The sequence below is a fragment of the Pseudophryne corroboree genome, chromosome 7, assembly GCF_028390025.1.
Source record: "Pseudophryne corroboree isolate aPseCor3 chromosome 7, aPseCor3.hap2, whole genome shotgun sequence".
Taxonomy (NCBI): domain Eukaryota; kingdom Metazoa; phylum Chordata; class Amphibia; order Anura; family Myobatrachidae; genus Pseudophryne; species Pseudophryne corroboree.
This window is the reverse complement of record NC_086450.1, coordinates 358505398-358527894: the sequence shown is the minus strand read 5'-3', so window position 1 is coordinate 358527894 and position 22497 is coordinate 358505398. Positions and strand designations below refer to the sequence as shown.

Sequence of the window (22497 nt, the reverse complement as noted above, 5' to 3'; positions counted from 1 at the left end):
GCATGTTGGAGGAGCATCTGTTGAGACGGAGCTTTGATGAGCAAATCGTCCAAGTACGGAACTATTATCACTCCCAGGGATCTGAGATGAGCTATCATCACAGACATCACCTTGGTGAATACCCGAGGCGCTGACGAGAGGCCAAACAGTAGAGCCTGAAACTGGTAATGGTTCTGCCGTATTGCAAACCGCAAGAACCTCTGATGAGGTGGCCAAATCGGAATGTGTAAGTACGCATCCTTGAGATCCAGTGCAATCATGAATTCCTGTGGCTCTAAACCTGCAATTACTGACCGCAGAGATTCCATCTTGAATCTGTAGTAAGTGACGTACTGATTGAGACCCTTTAAGTTCAATATTGGCCTGACCGAGCCATCCGGCTTTGGTACCACAAACAGACTGGAATAATAACCCTGACCTTGTTGGTGTACAGGGACCGGAATCAAAACTGCTGCATCCAGCAGAGACTGAATGGCAATTTGCAGAACCGCCCTCTTGTCGTCCGACACAGGCAGTCCTGTCTTGAAAAACCGCAGTGGCGGGAGACAGTCGAACTCTATTTTGTAACCTTTTAACACTAAATTGTGGATCCACCCATCTGTGGACGTCTGGAGCCAGGCCAACTGGAACGTCTGAAGGCGTGCTCCCACAATTGGAGATCCGAAATGGGCTGGGAGCCCGTCATGCCACTGGCTTGTCGGTGACCTTAGCGTCCTGACGACTGGTGTTGGTTTGTTGGAAACCACGTCCTCGACCTCGTCTACCAGGCGTGGCTGTTCCTCTGCCACGCCCGCGATAGGACTGAGGTCTAAAGGATTTGAACGCAGGTCCAGAGTATCTCCGTCTAGGTACTGTTGGAGGCAATGGTAAGAAAACAGACTTTCCTCCCGTGGCCTCAGAAATCCATTTGTCCAATTCAGGACCAAACAACTTCTCGCCACCGTAAGGTAACGCCTCTATACCTCTTTTGACCTCCGCCTGCCAAGAACGCAGCCAGAGTGCTCGTCGTGCTGTAACTAGCGACGATGAAAGGCGAGAAGTGAGCTGACAGATGTCAGTAGAAGCTGTACATAGATAATCAGCAGCTTCCCAGATTTGATCAGCGAGAAGTATAAGGTGATCGTCACGTAGGGCAGACTTGAGTTCTGTTATCCATACCATTAGCGCCTTAGTTACCCAAATGCCAACCAACCCAGGTCTAAGCAACACTCCTGCTGCTATATACATGGACTTTAGCATAGCTTCTATTTTACGGTCCGAAGGGTCTTTAAGCATAGTAGCAGTTGGTACTGGTATGGTTAATTTCTTTGTAAGTTTAGACACAGACGAATACACCAATGGCGGATTCTCCCATGTAGCTGTCACAGACTCTGGAAACGGGTAACTAGACTTAAATCTGCGAGGTATAGAAAACCGTTTATCCGGATTCTTTCGTGTTTCTAGTAACATCTTATTAAGAGATTCCGAAACAGGAAAACACATTGGAGTTCTCTGTCGTTTAGTAAAGACGACTTCATCATTTGTCAGAGGCTCCTCAGTTTCTGTAAACTTCAGAGACTGACGCACCGCTCTGATGAGATTATAAATGCCCAGGCTGTCAAAATCGTCACTATCTGACTGCTGGTCTACTTCGCCCTCCTCACCGTCATCTTGCGCAAAGAGGTCTGGCATAGAATCGTCAGAATGCAACATAGCAGAAACTGGTAAATCATAAGACAAATTAAATTTATCCCTTCTACCCAATGTGGTCTTGGACTTTTGGTAAGGCTGAGAACCCTCCGGTAGTTCTAGCGGTCTCACCCTAGACTCAGATCATGCCACTTCCCGCTCTTGTCAAGCGGCGGCCAATTCTGATTGCAATCCAGCCAGGACATCTGCTAGCATAGCCCATGGAGGGTCCGGGGATGAAACCGGAGCCGAACTTGTATTCGTAGCTGAATCCACAAAACATACTGTACATGTGGTAGATCCATCCGGTAACGCACTCTTACAGACATGGCAGTGAAACTGCTTTTTTGTTTTTGCTGGTGCCTTACTCATTATGCAGACAGACAACACAAAATACAAAGACAGACAACTTGCACGACTCAGTAAAATAGTACTAAGGTGTCCCTCTCTCTCTATATAATATATATATATATATATATATATATATATATATATATATCTGGCCAAGTGCAGTGCACGCCAGTCTATATGAAATCTGATCCCAAATTCCCACTAAAACCCCTGCGCCTTCGGTGGAGTAGAGATGTAGTACAGGAACGTTCTGGAATCACAACAGGAAGAAACAGGAAGCATGGTTAAAATGGCCTCCCCATGCTTACAGTATAAAACAAAGTGCAGATTATAACTTTTCCAAACAGATATAACCAGTGAATAATCCTGTTAAAAAAGGCTTAGTAGCCTATCTATCTAATAACCCATGCAGCGTTCTGCTGCTGCTATGGGCACACTTCTCCCCCCTTGTGTGTGTGCCTCCCCCCCGTGCTCCGTGTACCGCTGTCTATTACACGGAGCCGGCGCTTACATGCGGGGAGCTGAGGTAGAGGGAGCCGGGGAGCGGGAGCCAGGGAGCGCGCTGCATAGAGCCATGGAGCGGCGGCTATGTATGGTGAATGCGGCAGGCGCGTCTCTGTGAGCGGCGGGAGGCAGCACATAGCGGTGGTGACCAGGTAGCGGCGGCGGGCGCTCACATAGCGGCGGTGTCCTGGAAGCGGCGGCGGGCGGCTCGGCACTTCACAACAGTGTCACCACACAGCGGGGCGGCAGCGTGAGCTGACCGCCCCGTCCCCAACATACCTGGACGCCTGTGGTGAGGGGCTATGACGGGGCTTCTTCTGTAAGCTCCGTCCAGCCTTTCCTGCAGGAAGTCCTGCACGTGGCTGTGAGGGAGCTCTTTTAGAGAGGCCCGACATGCCACAGCTGCTTGTAGCAGCTTCCACTATCCCGGACCCACGCCTATTGGAAGGGGGGAAGGGATGTGGAAAATGTTGTAAAAAGAAAAATCTAAAATAAAAATAAAAATATTCAAAAGTAGTGTGGATAAGCTCCACACAAGCCTTGTTGCTACTATGAGCACAGAAAAAACACTGAGGTACTCTGGGATATGGAGGGGAGGAGAGTTCTAAATTTAATTATTCAGTGCCTTGTTCCTGCGGAAGCTGTCCATATGACAAGAGTACTCCAGTGACCCCTAGTGGATGAAAAAGAAATGTGTAAAGTGTCTTGTTTAGGCGTCCAAATTGGACTTTTGATTTGCGGCCAGAAATTTAGTAAGGTGGAGCCTTTGGCCGTGTCAAAAGTAATGGGCGCCCGATTGGAACAACAATTGAACTGCCCCAGTGGGCACCTGACAAAACAACTGAATTACTCCCTAAATGTCCCATACATATGACCTGTAATACAGGGGATTAGGAAAGACTTAAGTCCAGCATGTTGTACCTGTGATGGCAATCCTATGATACAGTAGTACTAGTCTCTGTATCAGCTAATTGATTCACAAATATTTTATTACTGATTAACACTAAACAAACACCTGTTTAGAGAGAAGAATGTCTTCAGGACTGGACATGGGTTTTACAGACAAGCAAACATCTTCCCTCTGATAAACCACTAACTACCTCCTTTCCCCGAGAGGCACTGGAAGGGCAGATATCCATGAGTACGCCACAATGCACCAATGTGAGCAATGTGGTGGGGTACACTGGTGATACAAAATGAATACCATTAATACAAAAAATATTTCAAATATAGTATCTAAATGTATAGATGTTTGGAGCTACCGCTGGGAAATTTAAAGGAAAAAAAGGCATGTTTCCCTGAGTCATGTATCCCTGGGGTATATTTACTAAGATGGGAGTTCTATTTAAGATGGGATGTTGCCCATAGCAACCAATCAGCTTCTACTTCTCATTTATCTAGCACCTTCTAGAAGATGATACCTGGAATCTGATTGGTTGCTATGGGCAACATCCCATCTGAAATAGAACTCCCATCTTAGTAAATGTACCCCCCCTGATGGGCAAACCAGTGGATCCATTCACAAATTCAGTGGCCAAGCCCAGGTTTCTTTAATATGATACATTAAGAAAACAGTCCCATCTTCCTTACAGAAATCTACATTTATATAGTTTTCAAGAAAATAATAACTTAATTGTAAATCAGACAAACTATATGGTGGTATCACATGAAAGTGACATGTTCTATGTCAATGCTGAAAACATTGCTTTTATTCTATTTTTCCAATTACTTCTTGATAGAACCAGGTGATAGAAGACGACACGATTTACCAGAACACATAGGACGCTCACTGGAGAGTGCTTCTTCTAAAGACATACCAGACAAGACAATACAATACAGGAAAAGAATTTGATATGCATTGGCATAAGTCTTTGGAAGACTGAGAATACTGAAAGGGAATATTACAATTTTTCAGGACTGTAAAAAAATATGTAGTTATTAAATTATTTTTGGGATAACAAAACACTTTTCTGAACAAAGCATTGTTTGGTTTTCCTTTATAACTTTCCTTTGTTTTGAACATGTAACATTTAATACAAACTTACATAGTAACAGTTTTTGAGGTTGAAAAAAGACAATGTGTCCATCGAGCTCAACCTATTTGTGGTCTCCTACACTATTATTTTTACGACTAATTTTATCTGTTGTGAATGACTGTCGTTATGTTTATTGCCATTTTTTTTTTGTAACTATAGTGCGCGATCTACCCACCATAACCCTGTATATCCTTATCCATAAGGAATTTATCTAGCCCATTCTTGAAAGTATTGACTGAGTCTGCCATTGCTGCTCTCTCAGGCAGGGAATTCCAAACACGTATTATCCTTACTGTGAAGAAACCCTGTATGCGAAATCTTCTCTCCTCTATTCTAAGCGGATGTCCACGTGTCCTCTGTGTCGATCTTATCAGAAACAGATCCTCCGCAAGTTCTGCATATTATTTCCTTACATATTTGTAAATGTTAATCATGTCCCCTCTTAATCTCCTCTTTTCCAGTGTAAACATGCCTAACCTAGCAAGCCTTTCCTCATATTCCAGTGTCCCCATCCCCTTAATCAGTTTGGTCACCCTTTTCTGAACCTTTTCAAGTTCCGGTATATCCTTTTTGCAGTATGGTGCCTCAAATTGTGCACAGTATTCAAGATGTGGCCTCACTAGGGATTTATATAATGGGAGTATAACACGCTCATCCCTTGCATCAATTCCCCGCTTTATGCATGCTAATACCTTGTTTGCCTTCTTTGCTGCAATACTATTTTGGGTACTACTGCTTAGATTGCTATGTGAACACCTAAGTCTTTTTCCAGTACAGAATCCGCTAATTTTACCCCACTTAGTTTGTAGGTGGTATTTTTTTCCTTGCTACCAAAGACCATTACCTTACACTTGTCTGTACTGAACCTCATTCTCCATTTTGCTGCCCATGATTCCAATTTAAATAAATCGTTCTGAAGAGACTCGGCATCCCCCACCAAATTTATAACCTTACACAGCTTGGTATCATCTGCAAAAATTGACACCACGCTCTCTAGACCTACTGCTAGATCATTTATGAAAATGTTAAACAATAGTGGTCCAAGTACAGACCCCCCTTGTGGCACACCACTTAGTACTTCAGTCCAATTTGAAAAAGTTCCATTTACCACAACTCGCTGCTGCCTGTTATATAACCAATTTCTAACCCAAGTGCATATTGTGCTTCCTAGCCCCAGTTCTTGTAACTTGTAGATAAGTCTCATGTGCGGTACTGTGTCGAAAGCTTTAGCAAAGTCTAAAAAGATTACATCCACCTCCTTACCCTGATCTAGGGTCGCGCTAACTGTTTCATAAAAGCCTAGTAAGTTTGTTTGACATGATCTATTCTTCACAAATCCATGTTGGTTTCTATTAATAACCTTACTGGCTTCAAGGAACTTATGTATACTATCCCTTAAAATACCTTCCAGTACTTTCCCCACTATAGATGTAAGACTAACTGGTCTATAGTTACCTGGTTCAGATTTACTTCCCCTTTTGAATATCAGCACTACTTCCACTATGCGCCAGTCTTTGGGAACCGTGCCTGATGTAAGCGAGTCATCAAAAAATAGCGGTCTTGTTAGTACAGAGTGTAGTTCCATGAGAACGGGTGAATTCTGTCGGGACCAGGTGATTTAGTAATCTTAATTTTTTTAAAGCGGTCTCAGACTACTTTCTCCCCTTAGCTAAGCACTTAGTAGTGGGACATAATCATTGCTGAGGCTGTGTGTTAATCCCGCCACTGGTCCTCAACTGTGAATACAGATGAGAAAACTCATTTAATTTTTCCGCTATGTCATTATCTTCTTTGATTAAGACGCCCAACTTGTCTTTTAAAGAGCCAATACTCTCCTTCTTTAATCATCTGCTGTTGAAGTACTGTATTTAAAAAAAACTTTTTGGGGTTTGATTTACTTTCCTTTGCTACTCGCTTTTCAGTTTCTATTTTAGCCACTGTTATTTATTTTTTTTGCATATTTTGTTATAATCCTTATAGCACTGGAATGACTCTTTTTGCCCATTAGTTCCTTGATCTTTTTGTTAAGCCACATTGGTTTGGACTTATTACTCCTTGGTTTGCTGCCCATGGGAATAAGATTACGAGTATAATTATTGAGCAGTACCTCCCATTTCTCCGTAGTATTTTTTTCCTTGAAACAAAAGTTCCCATTCAATGTCCCTTAAAGCTTTCCTCATCATTTCAAAGTTAGCTTTGCTAAAGTTTGGAGTCTTAGTTGAGCCTATAGAGGACTGCTTATGAACACGGATATTGAACGTGACCATATTGTGGTCGCTGTTTCCCATGGGTTTCCCTACTGTAATATTTGATATCAATTCCCCATTGTTTAATACAAGGTCTAAGATTGCATTGTACCTAGTTGGTTCCTTGATTAGTTGAAGTATGTAGTTATCATTTAGTGTGTTTAAAAACCTATTACTCTTAGCAGTATCAGTTATTGGTCAGCAAGGAGCTGATTGTCAGTCACACGCTAAGTGGCGTATGTGCAAGCAGACGCAGAAGCCAGATTTACTAAATTTGTGCTAATAGGAGTATACATATCCACTAATGCAGGGGTCTGTGTGTGTGTGTGTGTGCGCGCGCAAGCGGAAACCAATGCTGACCACTGATTTTACGCGAGCTTCCACAACAGTCACCATAAGCCCCATACTAAGTGAAAGGGATACATCAGACACAGGCTTCCCTTTGCCGTACACATGACTCGCATGCCCATAAGTCAGGGTGGTTGAGTGCAATCACTTTCACACCGCCCAGTTCACACCCAAAACGCCCTACGTCTTGGAAAGACAGAGCTGGTTAAGTTGCAACAGACTCCAAAAGGACAGACAGATGCATAAAATTTGCTTCTGCACATGCAAAACCTCAACGTTTGCGTTCATGCGACCAAGAATCAGCCCCACGTCTTGTGAAAGCAAACATTACATAAAACACATAGATCATAGCACATTAGACTTAGATCACGCCATGAATAAACTTCCATCATATTCGAAGAATTCAATGCAAAAAACATTTTTCCCACCATCTAGCAGGACAGCGGGAGTCCACATTCTGGTTCGACTGTTCTCACCTTTACATATCAGTATAAAGAGAATGCTATTTGAAGAGGTCCTTATAAGAAACCTCTTTTTTACTTGTTCTAGGTACAGTACCTGTTGTTACTCATCAGAAAAAAGAAAAAAACAATAACTGTAAAAATCAGTGAACGTGTTGAGTGTAATTTTATCACTTACCATTTTCCACATAGGGATGAAATGGTAGGACCAGTGCTAACACAACCCGACCTCTGGTTGGCTCAAGGACGCTTCTCATTTCCTTCAGTAAAGTCACGGGCTGGTGACAGCGGTCGAGGAGATTTAAGCAGCTAATGACATCGTACTGGAAGCCGGTTCTTTGCCATTCATCAATATTAAGTACTCTAAACACAAGAAAGGCTGTTCATGTTCCAGTCATGTTAAAGTTATCTTACCTTCCCCTTTGTCCATCTAAGACAATTCTGTTATGTTTTGGAGGAAATCCAGGTTCCTCAGCAATATAGGTTTATTCTAGGCAATATATTACATTCTGAGTCTATAAAGAAACCAAAAACTTATTTGAAATGTAATGATTTAATATACAACAATGTAATAAACATAGTATTCTGACACACTAAACTGTAACTAAAGCAGATTATATTGCCCTAATAATAACAATAAAAAAATAATAATAATAAAAAAAATAATCATCAGAGATTGTCAAGCACTTTTAGACTTTCTAAATGAAAACAAAACATTTCAAGCTTCCCAACAGTGGTAATGGTTAAAAGATTTCCATGTTTTACAAAGTGAAATACAAACAAACTGCAGATATTGTAGCACATACAGAAAGGTAACAATATGAGATATTTTGAAGTCCTGTACATGGGTTAGAAAACAGCTTTAGTACATGCCTGTTTTCAGCCAGAAGCAGCAGATTAGGCAGATATAATAGAAACAACAAATACAAATATTTTGTGTTTGGCTTTAGAGTAAAAAATAAGATTTTAAACCTACCGGTAAATCTTTTTCTCCTAGTCCGTAGAGGATGCTGGGGACTCCGTAAGGACCATGGGGTAAAGACGGCTCCGCAGGAGACATGGGCACTATAAAGAACTTTAGAATGGGTGTGCACTGGCTCCTCCCTCTATGCCCCTCCTCCAGACCTCAGTTAGGACTGTGCCCAGAGGAGAAGGACAGTACGAGGAAAGGATTTTTGTTAATCTAAGGGCGAGATACATACCAGCCCACACCATACACACCGTACAACATGGTATATAATAAACCAGTTAACAGCATGAACAAGACAGCATCAGCCAGAGACTGATCTCAACTGTAACATAACCCTTATGTAAGCAACAACTATATACAAGCCTTGCAGAACTTGTCCGCACTGGGACGGGCGCCCAGCATCCTCTACGGACTAGGAGAAAAAGATTTACCGGTAGGTTTAAAATCTTATTTTCTCTTACGTCCTAGAGGATGCTGGGGACTCCGTAAGGACCATGGGGTTTATACCAAAGCTCCAGACCGGGCGGGAGAGTGCGGACGATTCTGCAGCACCGATTGAGCAAACATGAGGTCTTCATCAGCCAGGGTATCAAACTTGTAGAAATCTGTCAAAGTGTTTGAACCCGACCAAGTAGCTGCTCGGCAAAGCTGTAAAGCCGAGATGCCTCGGGCAGCTGCCCAAGAAGAGCCCACCTTCCTAGTGGAAAGGGTCTTAACCGAACTTTGAACCGGCAATCCAGCCGGAGAATGAGTCCGCTGAATCGTGTTACAGATCCAGCGAGCAATAGTCTGCTTAGAAGCAGGAGCGCCAACCTTGTTGGCTGCATACAGGACAAAACAGTGCTTCTGTTTTCCTAACCCTAGCCGTTCTAGCTATATAAATCATTAAGGCCCGGACTACACCAAGGGACTTGGAATCCTCCAAAGCACCTGTAGCCACAGGCACCACAATAGGTTGGTTCATATGAAATGACGAAACCACTTTAGGCAGAAAATGAGGACGAGTCCTCAACTCCGCTCGATCTGTATGGAAAATCAGATAGGGGCGCTTGTGCGACAAAGCCGCCAATTCGGACACCCGCCTTGCAGATGCCAAGGCCAATAACATGACCACTTTTCAAGTGAGAAACTTCAATTCAACTGCTTGAAGAGGTTCAACCCTGTGTGATTTAAGTAACTGTAACACCACATTAAGGTCCCACTGTGCCACTGGGGGCACAAAAGGAGGTAGGATGTGCAACACTCCCATTACAAAAGTCTGGACTTCTGGGAGAGAAGCCAACTCCTTCTGAAAGAATATAGATAAGGCCGAATCTGCACCCTAATGGAGCCTAACTTCAGGCCCATATCCACACCTGACTGTAGAAAATGGAGAAAACGACCCAGCTGAAAATCTTCCATAGGATCATTCTTGGCCTCACACCAGGACACATTTTCTCCAGATACGGTGATAGTGTTTCGCAGTTGCCTCCATCCTAGCTTTAATTAGAGTAGGGATGACTTCATCCGGAATACCTTTCCTAGCTAGGATTTGGTGTTCAACCGCCATGCCATCTAACGTAACCGCGGTAAATCTTGGAACACACAGGGCCCCTGTTGTAACAGGTCCTCCCTGAGAGGAAGAGGCCACGGATCTTCTGAAAGCATTTCTTGAAGATCTGAATACCAAGCCCTTCGAGGTCAATCTGGAACAATGAGTATTGTCTGCACTCTTGTTTGTCTTATGATTCTCAATATCTTTGAGAGATGAGAGGAAGTGGAGGGAACACATAGACCGACTGAAACACCCACGGACAGTGTCACCAGGGCGTCCACTGCCTGAGGGTCCCTTGACCTGGAACAATACGTCCAAAGCTTTCTGTTGAGGCGTGATGCCATCAAGTCTATTTGAGGAAGTCTCCAATGACTTGTCACCTCTGCAAAGACTTCTTGATGAAGTCCCCACTCTCCTGGATGGAGATCGTGTCTGCTGAGGAAATCTGCTTCCCAGCTGTCTACACCCGGAATGAAGACCGCTGGCAGAGCGCTTACATGATTTTCCGCCCAGCGAAGAATCCTGGTGGCTTCTGCCATTGCTGCTCTGCTCCTTGTCCCGCCCTGGCGGTTTATGTACGCCACTGCTGTTATGTTGTCTGACAGAATCAAGACGGGCAGACCGCGAAGAAGATGTTCCGCTTGCAGAATGCCGTTGTAAATGGCCCTTAATTCCAGAATGTTTATGTGCAGGCAAGCTTTTCCCATTGGGAGAAAAAAAAAACCTTGTTTTTCCGTATCCAAAATCATGACCCAAAAAAAAAAAAAAAAAGACAGCCGAGTTGCCGGAACCAACTGCGACTTTGGTAGATTTAGAATCCAGCCGTGCTGTTGTAGTACTCTCAGGGAGAGAGACACGCTTTTTAATAACTGTTCCCTTGAACTCGCTTTTATCAGGAGATCGTCCAAGTATGGGATAATTGTGACCCCTTGCTTGCGCAGGAGCACCATCATTTCCGCCATTACCTTGGTGAAACTTCTCGGGGCCGTGAAAAATAAGAATTTACTCACCGGTAATTCTATTTCTCGTAGTCCGTAGTGGATGCTGGGTACTCCGTAAGGACCATGGGGGTATAGACGGGCTCCGCAGGAGACTGGGCACTCTTAAAAGAAAGATTAGGTACTATATCTGGTGTGCACTGGCTCCTCCCTCTATGACCCTCCTCCAGACCTCAGTTAGGGAAACTGTGCCCGGAAGAGCTGACATTACTAGGAAAGGATTTGGAATCCAGGGTAAGACTCATACCAGCCACACCAATCACACCGTACAACTCGTGATAACTAAACCCAGTTAACAGTATGAACAATAAATGAGCCTCTCTCAACAGGTGGCTCATACAATAACCCTTTAGTTAAGCAATAACTATATACATGTATTGCAGAGAGTCCGCACTTGGGACGGGCTCCCAGCATCCACTACGGACTACGAGAAATAGAATTACCGGTGAGTAAATTCTTATTTTCTCTGACGTCCTAGTGGATGCTGGGTACTCCGTAAGGACCATGGGGATTATACCAAAGCTCCCAAACGGGCGGGAGAGTGCGGATGACTCTGCAGCACCGAATGAGCAAACTCAAGGTCCTCCTCAGCCAGGGTATCAAACTTGTAGAATTTTGCAAAAGTGTTTGAACCCGACCAAGTAGCAGCTCGGCAAAGTTGTAAAGCCGAGACCCCTCGGGCAGCCGCCCAAGAAGAGCCCACCTTCCTTCCTCGTGGAATGGGCTTTTACTAATTTAGGATGCGGCAGTCCAGCCGCAGAATGTGCAAGCTGAATCGTGCTACAGATCCAGCGACAATAGTCTGCTTTGAAGCAGAAGCACCCAGCTTGTTGGGTGCATGCAGGATAAATAGCGAGTCAGTTTTTCTGACTCTAGCCGTCCTGGAAACAAAGTTTCAGGGCCCGGACTACGTCCAGCAACCTGGAATCCTCCAAGTCCCTAGTAGCCGCAGGCACCACAATAGGTTGGTTCAAATGAAATGATGATACCACCTTAGGGAGAAATTGGGGACGAGTCCTCCATTCTGCCCTTTCCATATGGAAGATCAGATATGGGCTTTTACATGACAAAGCCGCCAATTCTGACACACGCCTAGTCCAAGCTAAGGCCAAAAGCATGACCACTTTCCACGTGAGATATTTTAGCTCCACGGTCTTAAGTGGCTCAAACCAGTGGGATTTTAGGAATCCAACACACGTTAAGATCCCAAGGTGCCACTGGAGGCACAAAAGGGGCTGAATATGCAGCACCCCTGTAACAACGTCCGAACTTCAGGCAGTGAAGCCAGCTCTTTTTGAGAGAAAAAGGGATAGGGCCGAAATCTTGGCCTTTATGGATCCTAATTTTAGGCCCATAGTCACTCCTGACTGTAGGAAGTGCAGGAATAGACCCCCCTGGAATTCCTCTGTAGGGCCTTCCCGGCCACACACCAAGCAACCTATTTTCGCCATATACAGTGAAAAAGTCTTGCTGTCACGTCTTTTCTAGCCTTTATCAGCGTAGGAATAACTGCATCCGGAATGCCCTTTTCCGCTAGGATCCGGCGTTCAACCGCCATGCCGTCCAACTCAGCCGCGGTATGTCTTGGATCAGACAGGGTCCCTGTTGCAACATGTCCTGACTGAGAGGCGGAGGCCATGGGTCCTCTGAGAGCATTTCTTGCAGTTCCGGGTACAGAGTCCTTCTTGGCCGATCTGAAGCAAAGAATATTGTTCACACTCCTCCGTTTATTACAATTCTCAGCCCTTGGGTCTGAGAGGAAGAGGAGGGAATATATAGACCGACTGGAACACCCACGGTGTTACTAGTGCGACCACAGCTATCGCCTGAGAGTCCCTTGACCCAGCGTAAAACCTTTTTTATCTTTTTATTGAGGTGGGACGCCATGTAGTCCACCTGAGGCAGTTTCCATCAATTTGCAAAACTGCGTGAAGACTTCCTGATGAAGTCACCACTTTCCCGGGTGGAGGTCGTGTCCACTCCCGGAATGAACACTGCTGACAGTGCGCTTACTTGATTCTCCGCCCAGCGAAGAATTCTGGTGGCTTCTACCCTCGCCACCCTGCTCCTTGTGCCGTCCTGGCGGTTTACATGAGCCCCTGCGGTCTGACTGGATCAGAACCGGTTGGTCGCGAAGCAGGAACTCCGCTTGACTTAGGGCGTTGTATATGGCCCTTAGTTCCAGGATATTGATGTGAAGGCAAGTCTGTTGGCTTGACCACAAACCTTGGAATTTTCTTCCCTCTGTAACTGCCCCCCACCCTCGGAGGCTTGCATCCGTGGTCACCAGGACCCAGTCCTGAATGCCGAATCTGCGGCCCTCGAGAAGGTGAGCACTCCGCAGCCACCACAGGAGAGACACCCTGGCCCTGGGGGATAGGGTGATTAACCGATGCATCTGAAGATGTGATCCGGACCACTTGTCCAGTAAGTTCCATTGTCCTTGCATGGAACCAGCCGAAGGGGATGGCCTCGTATGATGCCATCATCCTTCCCAGGACTCGAGTGCAGTGATGCACTGACACCTGTTTTGGTTTTTAATAGATTCCTGACCAGTGTCATGAGCTCCTGGCTCTCTCTATCGGGAGATAAACCCTCTTCTGGTCTGTGTCTAGGATCATGCCTAGGCGAGGCAGATGAGCTGTAGGAACCAACTGCGACTTCGGAATATATAGAATCCAGTCGTGTTGCCGTTTCACTTCCAGAGAAGGTGATACGCTGTCCAGCAACTGCTCTCTTGATCTCGCTTTTATGAGGAGATCATCCAAGTATGTGATAATAGTGACACCTTGCTTCCGCAGGAACACCATCATATCCGCCATTACCTTGGTGAAATTGGTAATGACAATCCCGTACCGCAATTCTGAGGTACGCCTGATGAGGTGGATAAATGGGGACACGAAGGTATGCATCCCTTATGTTCCGATTCATTTCAGGCTTGCAATGACCGCTCTTAGCGATTCCATCTTGAACCTGAACCTTTTCAGGTATATGTTCAGGGATTTTAATACAATATGGGTCTAACCGAACCGTCTGGTTTCGGGATTATAACATGGTCGAATAATAACACCCTCTTGTTGAAGGAGGGGACCCTTGACCACCACCTGTTAAAGATACAATTTACGAATTGCAGTTAACACTGGCTCCCTCTCTTGGGGGGAAGCCCGCCGGGTCCTTGGTGAGGGGGAATCTTCTCACAGTCCAGCCTGTATCCCTGCGATACAATTTCTATTGCCCAGGGATCTAACAGGGAGTGAACCCACTTGTGGCTGAACTTACGAAGGCGTGTCCCCACCGGGCCTAGCTCCGCCTGTGGAGCCCCAGCGACATGCGGTGGATTTTTGTAGGGGCCGGGGAGGACTTCTGTTCCTGGGGACTAGCTGTGTTGTACAGCTTCTTTCCTCTGCCCCCGGCTCTGACAAGAAAGGATGCACCTCAGACTTTCTTGTTTCTTTATTCGAAAAGCTGCATTTAATAATGTCGTGCTTTCCTAGGCTGTGCAGGAATATAAGGCAAAATATCAGAATTACCAGCTATAGCTGTGGAGACCAGGCCCGAGAACCTTTCTCCACACAATCCTCAGCCTTCCATATGCCTCTTAAGTCGGCATCATCTGTCCAATGTATATTCTACAGGACACGTCAAGCAGAAATCGACATAGCTTTTGTCTCTAGGACCCAGTATACTCATGTCCCTTTGGGAATGCTTTATAATTATATATCTATCATTTAAGACAGCATCTTAAAATATTTATATGCATACTAGGGTCTCAATCTCTGCTGATAAGGTACCTGTCCACGCTGCCACAGCGCTATAAACCCATGCCGACACAATCGCCGGTCTGGGTAGTATACTAGAATGTGCACACTATCTGCAGGATCCTTGAGAATAGCTAGTGCAAACAGGACACCCAAGGGGAAGATTCTCAACACATCCTGGCCCTAGTGGGGAAAGGATACAGCCTGAGAATTCTCTTGTGGGAAGCTGCCGTCTCTTGTCTGGAGATTCCCGCTCTTTTTCCTCATGAGAGGAGGGAAATTTACCTCAGCATTCTTCCCCTTAACATGTGTACTCTCGTGTCAGGGACAGATGAGTCATCAGTGATATGCAAATCATCTTTTATTCCAATAATCATATATTGAATATCTTTTAGCCCTCTTGGCTGTAACTTTGCATTATCGTAGTCGACAGTGGAGTTAAACTCCGTGTCGATACTTTGTTATTTTGGATAGTGAACATAGAGAGACTCTGAAGGACTCTGTGACATAGGGACAGACCAGGGTAGATTTCCTTTCTGTTCCCTAACCTTTTGTGCAATAATTTTACCTCAGCACTTACACATATCCAAACAGGTGTCGGCGTTGTCGACGGAGACACCCTCCCACACACATATCCGCTCTATCACCTCCTTAGAGGAGCCTTTTACCTCAGACATGTCGACACACGCGTACCGACACACCACACACACAGGGGATGCTCTATTTGAAGACCGTTCCCCCACCAGGCCCTTTGGAGAGACAGAGAGAGAGTATGCCAGCACACACCACAGCGCTATATAATACAGGGATGTACACTATACTGAGTGATTTTTCCCCTATAGCAGCTTATATACACAGTTTTGCGCCTAAATTTATGTGCCCCCCCTCTCTTTTTTACCCTTTGTGTACCAGGATACTGCAGGGGAGAGCCTGGGGAGCTTCCTTCCAGCTGAGCTGTGAAGAGAAAATGGCGCCGGTGTGCTGAGGAAGAAGGCCCGGCCCCCTCAGCGGCGGGCTTCTGTCCTTTTATGTACTTTAATGGCGGGGGTTAATGCACATATACAGTTTATCAGACTGTATTATGTGCTTTTCGCCAAGTAAGGTAATCTAATTGCTGCCCAGGGCGCCCCTCCCCCCCAGCGCCCTGCACCCATCAGTGACCGGAGTGTGTGGTGTGCTAAGGGAGCAATGGCGCACAGCTGCAGTGCTGTGCGCTACCTTAATGAAGACCGGAGTCTTCAGCCGCCGATTTTTAACTTCTCTTCGTTCTTCTGGCTCTGCAAGGGGGACGGCGGCGCGGCTCCGGGACCGGACGACCGAGGACTGGGCCTGTGTTCGATCCCTCTGGAGCTAATGGTGTCCAGTAGCCTTAGAAGCCCAAGCTAGCTGCAAGCAGGTAGGTTCGCTTCTCTCCCCTCAGTCCCACGTAGCAGTGAGTCTGTTGCCAGCAGATCTCACTGAAAATAAAAAACCTAACAAATACTTTCTTTTCTAGGAAGCTCAGGAGAGCCCCTAGGGTGCATCCAGCTCTGGCCGGGCACAGATACTAACTGAGGTCTGGAGGAGGGGCATAGAGGGAGGAGCCAGTGCACACCAGATATAGTACCTAATCTTTCTTTTAAGAGTGCCCAGTCTCCTGCGGAGCCCGTCTATACCCCATGGTCCTTACGGAGTACCCAGCATCCACTAGGACGTCAGAGAAAGCCCAAACGGCAACGTCTGAAAGTGGCAACGTCAATTCTGTACAGCGAATCTCAGGTACGCCCGATGAGGAGGATATATGGGGACATGAAGGTATGCAGCCTTTATGTCTAGTGACACCATAAAATCCCACCCTTCCAGGCTGGAGATCACCGCCCTGAGAGATTCCATCTTGAATTTGAACCTCTTTAAATATAGGTTTAGGGATTTTAGATTCAGAATTGGTCTGACCGAGCCATCCGGCTTTGGGGCCACAAATAGGGTTGAATAAAACCCTTTTCCCTGTTGCACTAAGGGAACCATGATAATCACTTGCTGTTGACTCAGCTTTAGTATAGCAGCCAAAACTATTTCCCACTCCGGGGAAGAAGCTGGCAAGGCCAATTTGAAAATCGGAGTGGAAGCACCGCTTCGATGGATTTTGTAGAGGCCGGGGAGGACATTTGTTCTTTTCCCTCTACCTCTGGCGAGGAAAGAAGAGCCACGCCCCTTTCTGAACTTATGCGACCGAAAGGACTGCATCTGGTATTGGGAGTGTTTTCTTTTGCTGTGGGGGAAAGTAAGGCAAAAAAGAAGACTTACCTGCGGTAGCTGTGGAAACCAGGTCCGCGAGGCCCTCCCCCAAATAAAACTTCACCCTTTTCAAGGTAAAGCCTCCATATGACTCTTTGAGTCAGCATCACCTGTCCATTGACGGGTCCACAGGGACTTACTAACAGAAACTGCCATGGCATTATCTCTTGAACCCAAAAGCCCAATATCTCTCGCAGCTTCTCTCATATAAAACGCTGCGTCCTTGATGTGACCTAAGGCCAACATCATAGTATCTTTATCTAGGGTGTCAATGTCAGATGACGAGCTATCAGCCCAAGCTGGAATTGCGCTACCTACCCATGCCGACGCTACAGCCGCCTAAACCGGGCTCCCGTAGTCGCATAAATTGATTTTAAGGTAGATTCCTGCCTACGATCCGCAGGATCCTTTCAGGGCCGCCGTAACAGGGGACGGTAGTGCTACCTTTTTGGACAAGCGCGTTAAGGCCTTGTCCAGCGTGGGCAAGGATTCCCTCCGTAACCTGTCCTTTGAGGGGAAAGGATACGCCATAATAATTCTCTTGGGAAACTGCAGTCTAATGTCAGGAGTCTCCCAATCTTTTTCAAATAAAACGTTCAGCTCATGAGATGAGGGAAACATAACGTCAGGTTTCTTTTCTTTAAACATGCAGACCCTTGTCAGTGACAGAGGGTTCCTCTGTGATATGCAAAACACCTCTTATTGCAATAATCATATAATGAATACTTTTGGCAACTCATGGGTGCAACCTTGCATCATCCTAGTCGACACTGGAGTCGGAATCCGTGTCGGTATCAGCGTCTGCTAACTGGGTAAAGAGACGTTTATGGGACCTTGAAGGGTCCTATGACACAGTAAAAGCCATGGGTTAATTCCCTGCTTGTCTTTGGACTCTGCTTTGTCCAATCTCTTATGTAATAAAGCCACATTAGCATTCAAAACATTCCGCATGTCCACCCAATCGGGTGTCGGTTGTGCCGACGGAAACACCACCACCATCTGCTCTGCTACCTCCCAAGACGAGCCTTCCGCTTCGGACATGTCGACACACACGTACTGACACCCCCACACACACTGGGATAATAAATATGGGGACTGACCCACAATAAGGCCCTTTGGAGAGACAGTGAGAGAGCACACACCCAGCGCCACTGGACACTGGAAACAAAGTCCCAGCCTGCACAGCGCTCTTTTTTATATATATATATATATATATATATATATATATATATATATATATATATAATGTATACACTCTTTTGCGCCATATAAATGTGCCCCCCCCCCCCCTCGTTTTTGCCCTCTGTTATTTGTACAGCAGGGGAGAGTCCGGGAGCAGCTTCTCTGCAGCTTGCTATGGAGAAAAATGGCGCTGGTTAGTGCTGGAGGATCAAGCCCCGCCCCCTCGACGGCGGGCTTCGGTCCCGCTCAAATTTTTTATACTGGCGGGGGTTTTATACTATACTGCTTCTGCAGTATCTGATACACTGCCAGTGATTATTTTTGAGGTAATAATTGCTGCCCAGGGCGCCCCCCCTGCGCCCTTGCTGTGCCTTATGTGTGTGTGTGTGGGCGCAATGGCGCGCAGCGTGACCGCTGCACGGTACCTCAGTGAAGATCTGAAGTCTTCTGCTGCCTTTGAAGTCTTCTTTCTTCTTATACTCACCCGGTTTCTATCTTCCGGCTCTGTGAGGAGGACGGCGGCGCGGCTCCGGGACGAACAGCGAGGACGACACCTGTGTTCCGACCCTCTGGAGCTAATGGTGTCCAGTAGCCTAAGAAGCAGAGCCTATCAGTTAAGTAAGTCTGCTTCTCTCCCCTCAGTCCCACGATGCAGGGAGCCTGTTGCCAGCAGTGCTCCCTGAAAATAAAAAACCTAACAAAAGTCTTTTCAGAGAAACTCAGTAGAGCTCCCCTGCAGTGCATCCAGTCTCCTCTGGGCACAGGATCTAACTGAGGTCTGGAGGAGGGGCATAGAGGGAGGAGCCAGTGCACACCCATTCTAAAGTCTTAGAGTGCCTATGTCTCCTGCGGAGCCGTCTATACCCCATGGTCCTTACGGAGTCCCCAGCATCCTCTAGGACAGTGTTTTTCAACCACTGTGCCGTGGCACACTAGTGTGCCCTGAGCAGTCTCCAGGTGTGCCGCCATAGAAGCAAAGCCAGGCCTGTCAGTGTTTTGCTGCTACTGAGGCCCTGGAATGATCAATACTGGTGGGTTTAGTGGTTGCAGTGCCAGTTCTAATTTCGGGCACGGGCAGTATTGGGCTCTTCTGGCTTTCTCAGATGTGGTTCAGGCGTTACCCATGGAGAAGCTGCAACATGACATCCTAGGACACGCAACTGCACCATGCATCACCATTATATTTGAGTGTGCCTTGGCAATATTTAAATCTTGTTCAGTGTGCCGTGAGTTGTAAAAGGTTGAGAATCTCTGCTCTAGGACGTAAGAGAAAATTGCTTTCACTTTGCTAAAAAAAAAATAAAAAAAAAATAAGAATTTACTTACCGATAATTCTATTTCTCGTAGTCCGTAGTGGATGCTGGGGACTCCGTAAGGACCATGGGGAATAGCGGCTCCGCAGGAGACTGGGCACAAAAGTAAAGCTTTAGAACTACCTGGTGTGCACTGGCTCCTCCCCCTATGACCCTCCTCCAAGCCTCAGTTAAGATACTGTGCCCGGACGAGCGTACACAATAAGGAAGGATTTTGAATCCCGGGTAAGACTCATACCAGCCACACCAATCACACCATATAACTTGTGATCTAAACCCAGTTAACAGCATGATAACAGAGGAGCCTCTAGAAAAGATGGCTCACTACAGCAATAACCCGATTTTTTGGTAACAATAACTATGTACCAGTATTGCAGACAATCCGCACTTGGGATGGGCGCCCAGCATCCACTACGGACTACGAGAAATAGAATTATCGGTAAGTAAATTCTTATTTTCTCTAACGTCCTAAGTGGATGCTGGGGACTCCGTAAAGACCATGGGGATTATACCAAAGCTCCCAAACGGGCGGGAGAGTGCGGATGACTCTGCAGCACCAAATGAGAGAACTCCCGGTCCTCCTCAGCCAGGGTATCAAATTTGTAGAATTTTACAAACGTATTTGCTCCTGACCAAGTAGCTGCTCGGCAAAATTGTAAAGCCGAGACCCCTCGGGCAGCCGCCCAAGATGAGCCCACCTTCCTTGTGGAATGGGCTTTTACAGATTTTGGCTGTGGCAGGTCTGCCACAGAATGTGCAAGCTGAATTGTACTACAAATCCAACGAGCAATAGTCTGCTTAGAAGCAGGAGCACCCAGCTTGTTGGGTGCATACAGAATAAACAACGAGTCAGATTTTCTGACTCCAGCCGTCCTGGAAACCTATATTTCCAGGGCTCTGACAACGTCCAGCAACTTGGAGTCCTCCAAGTCCCTAGTAGCCGCAGGCACCATAATAGGTTGATTCAGGTGAAACGCTGAAAACCACCTTAGGGAGAAACTGAGGACAAGTCCTCAATTCCACCCTGTCCGAATGGAAAATCAGATGAGGGCTTTTACAGGATACAGCCGCCAATTCTGACACGCACCTGGCCCAGGCCAGGGCCAACAGCATGACCACTTTCCATGTGAGATATTTTAACTCCACATATTTAAGTGGTTCAAACCAATGTGACTTTTGGAACCCAAAAACTACATTTAGATCCCAAGGTGCCACTGGAGGCACAAAAGGAGGCTGTATATACAGTACCCCTTTCACAACGTCTGAACTTCAGGGACTGAAGCTAGTTCTTTTTGGAAGAAAATTGACAGGGCCGAAATTTGAACCTTAATGGACCCCCATTTCAGGCCCATAGACACTCCTGTTTGCAGGAAATGTAGGAATCGACCTAGTTGAAAATTCCTCCGTCGGGGCCTTACTGGCCTCGCACCACGCAACATATTTTCGCCAAACGCGGTGATAATGTTTTGCGGTTATATCTTTCCTGGCTTTGATCAGGATAGGGATGACTTCATCCGGAATGCCTTTTTCCTTCAGGATCCGGCGTTCAACCGCCCTGCCGTTAAACGCAGCCGCGGTAAGTCTTGGAACAGACAGGGTTCTTGCTGGAGCAGGTCCCTTCTTAGAGGTAGAGGCCACGGATCCTCCGTGAGCATCTCTTGAAGTTCCGGTTACCAAGTCCTTCTTGGCCAATCCGGAGCCACGAATATAGTGCTTACTCCTCTCCATCTTATAATTCTCAGTACCTTGGTTATGAGAGGCAGAGGAGGGAACACATACACTGACTGGTACACCCACTGTGTTACCAGAGCGTCTACAGCTATTGCCTGAGGGTCCCTTGACCTGGCGCAATACTTGTCGAGTTTTATAAACATGTGGAAGACTTCTGGGTGAAGTCCCCACTCTCCCGGGTGGAGGTCGTGTCTGCTGAGGAAGTCTGCTTCCCAGTTGTCCACTCCCGGAATGAATACTGCTGACAGTGCTATCACATGATTTTCCGCCCAGCGAAGAATCCTTGCAGCTTCTGCCATTGCCCTTCTGCTTCTTGTGTCACCCTGTCTGTTTACGTGGGTGACTGCCGTGATGTTGTCCGAATGGATCAACTCCGGGTGACCTTGAAGCAGAGGTCTTGCTGAGCTTAGAGCATTGTAAATGGCCCTTAGCTTCAGGATATTTATGTGAAGTGATGTCTCCAGGCTTGACCATAAGCTCTGGAAATTCCTTCCCTGTGTGACTGCTCCCCAGCCTCGCAGGCTGGCATCCGTGGTCACCAGGACCCAGTCCTGAATGTGCGGCCCTCTAGAAGATGAGCACTCTGCAACCACCACAGGAGAGACACCCTTGTGCTTGGTGACAGGGTTATCCGCTGATGCATCTGAAGATGCGACCCAGACCATTTGTCCAGCAGGTCCCACTGGAAAGTTCTTGCGTGGAATCTGCCGCATGGGATTGCTTCATAGGAAGCCACCATTTTTTCCAGAACCATCTCATTGATGTACTGAGACTTGGCTCGGTTATAGGAGGTTCCCGACTAGCTCGGATAACTCCCTGACTTTCTCCTCCGGGAGAAACACCTTTTTCTGAACTGTGTCCAGGATCATCCCTAAGAACAGAAGACGAGTCGTCGGAATCAGCTGCGATTTTGGAATATTGAGAATCCAATCGTGCTGCCGCAACACTACCCGAGATAGTGCTACACCGACCTCCAACTGTTCCCTGGATCTTACCCTTATCAGGGAATCGTCCAAGTAAGGGATAACTAAAATTCCCTTCCTTTGAAGGAGTATCATCATTTCGGCCATTACCTTGGTAAAGACCCGGGGTGCCGTGGACCATCCATACGGCAGCGTCTGAA

General features: G+C 46.5%; 2 protein-coding genes across 2 annotated transcripts in view; one reads left to right on the top strand and one right to left on the bottom strand.

The window, feature by feature from the left end:
- The window catches only part of IGSF6 (immunoglobulin superfamily member 6), a 30676-nt gene extending 25115 nt beyond the window's left edge, over nucleotides 1-5561 (top strand). Inside the window, exon 6 of the mRNA XM_063934461.1 lies at nucleotides 4263-5561. Within this exon, the coding sequence (XP_063790531.1) occupies nucleotides 4263-4304 (42 nt within the window). The 3' untranslated portion in view covers nucleotides 4305-5561. The remainder of the gene's footprint in view (nucleotides 1-4262) is intronic.
- Nucleotides 1-22497, bottom strand: part of METTL9 (methyltransferase 9, His-X-His N1(pi)-histidine) — a 142131-nt gene that overhangs the window by 67836 nt on the left and 51798 nt on the right. Inside the window, exon 4 of the mRNA XM_063934460.1 lies at nucleotides 7793-7977. Coding sequence (XP_063790530.1) covers nucleotides 7793-7977 — 185 coding nt within the window. The remainder of the gene's footprint in view (nucleotides 1-7792; nucleotides 7978-22497) is intronic.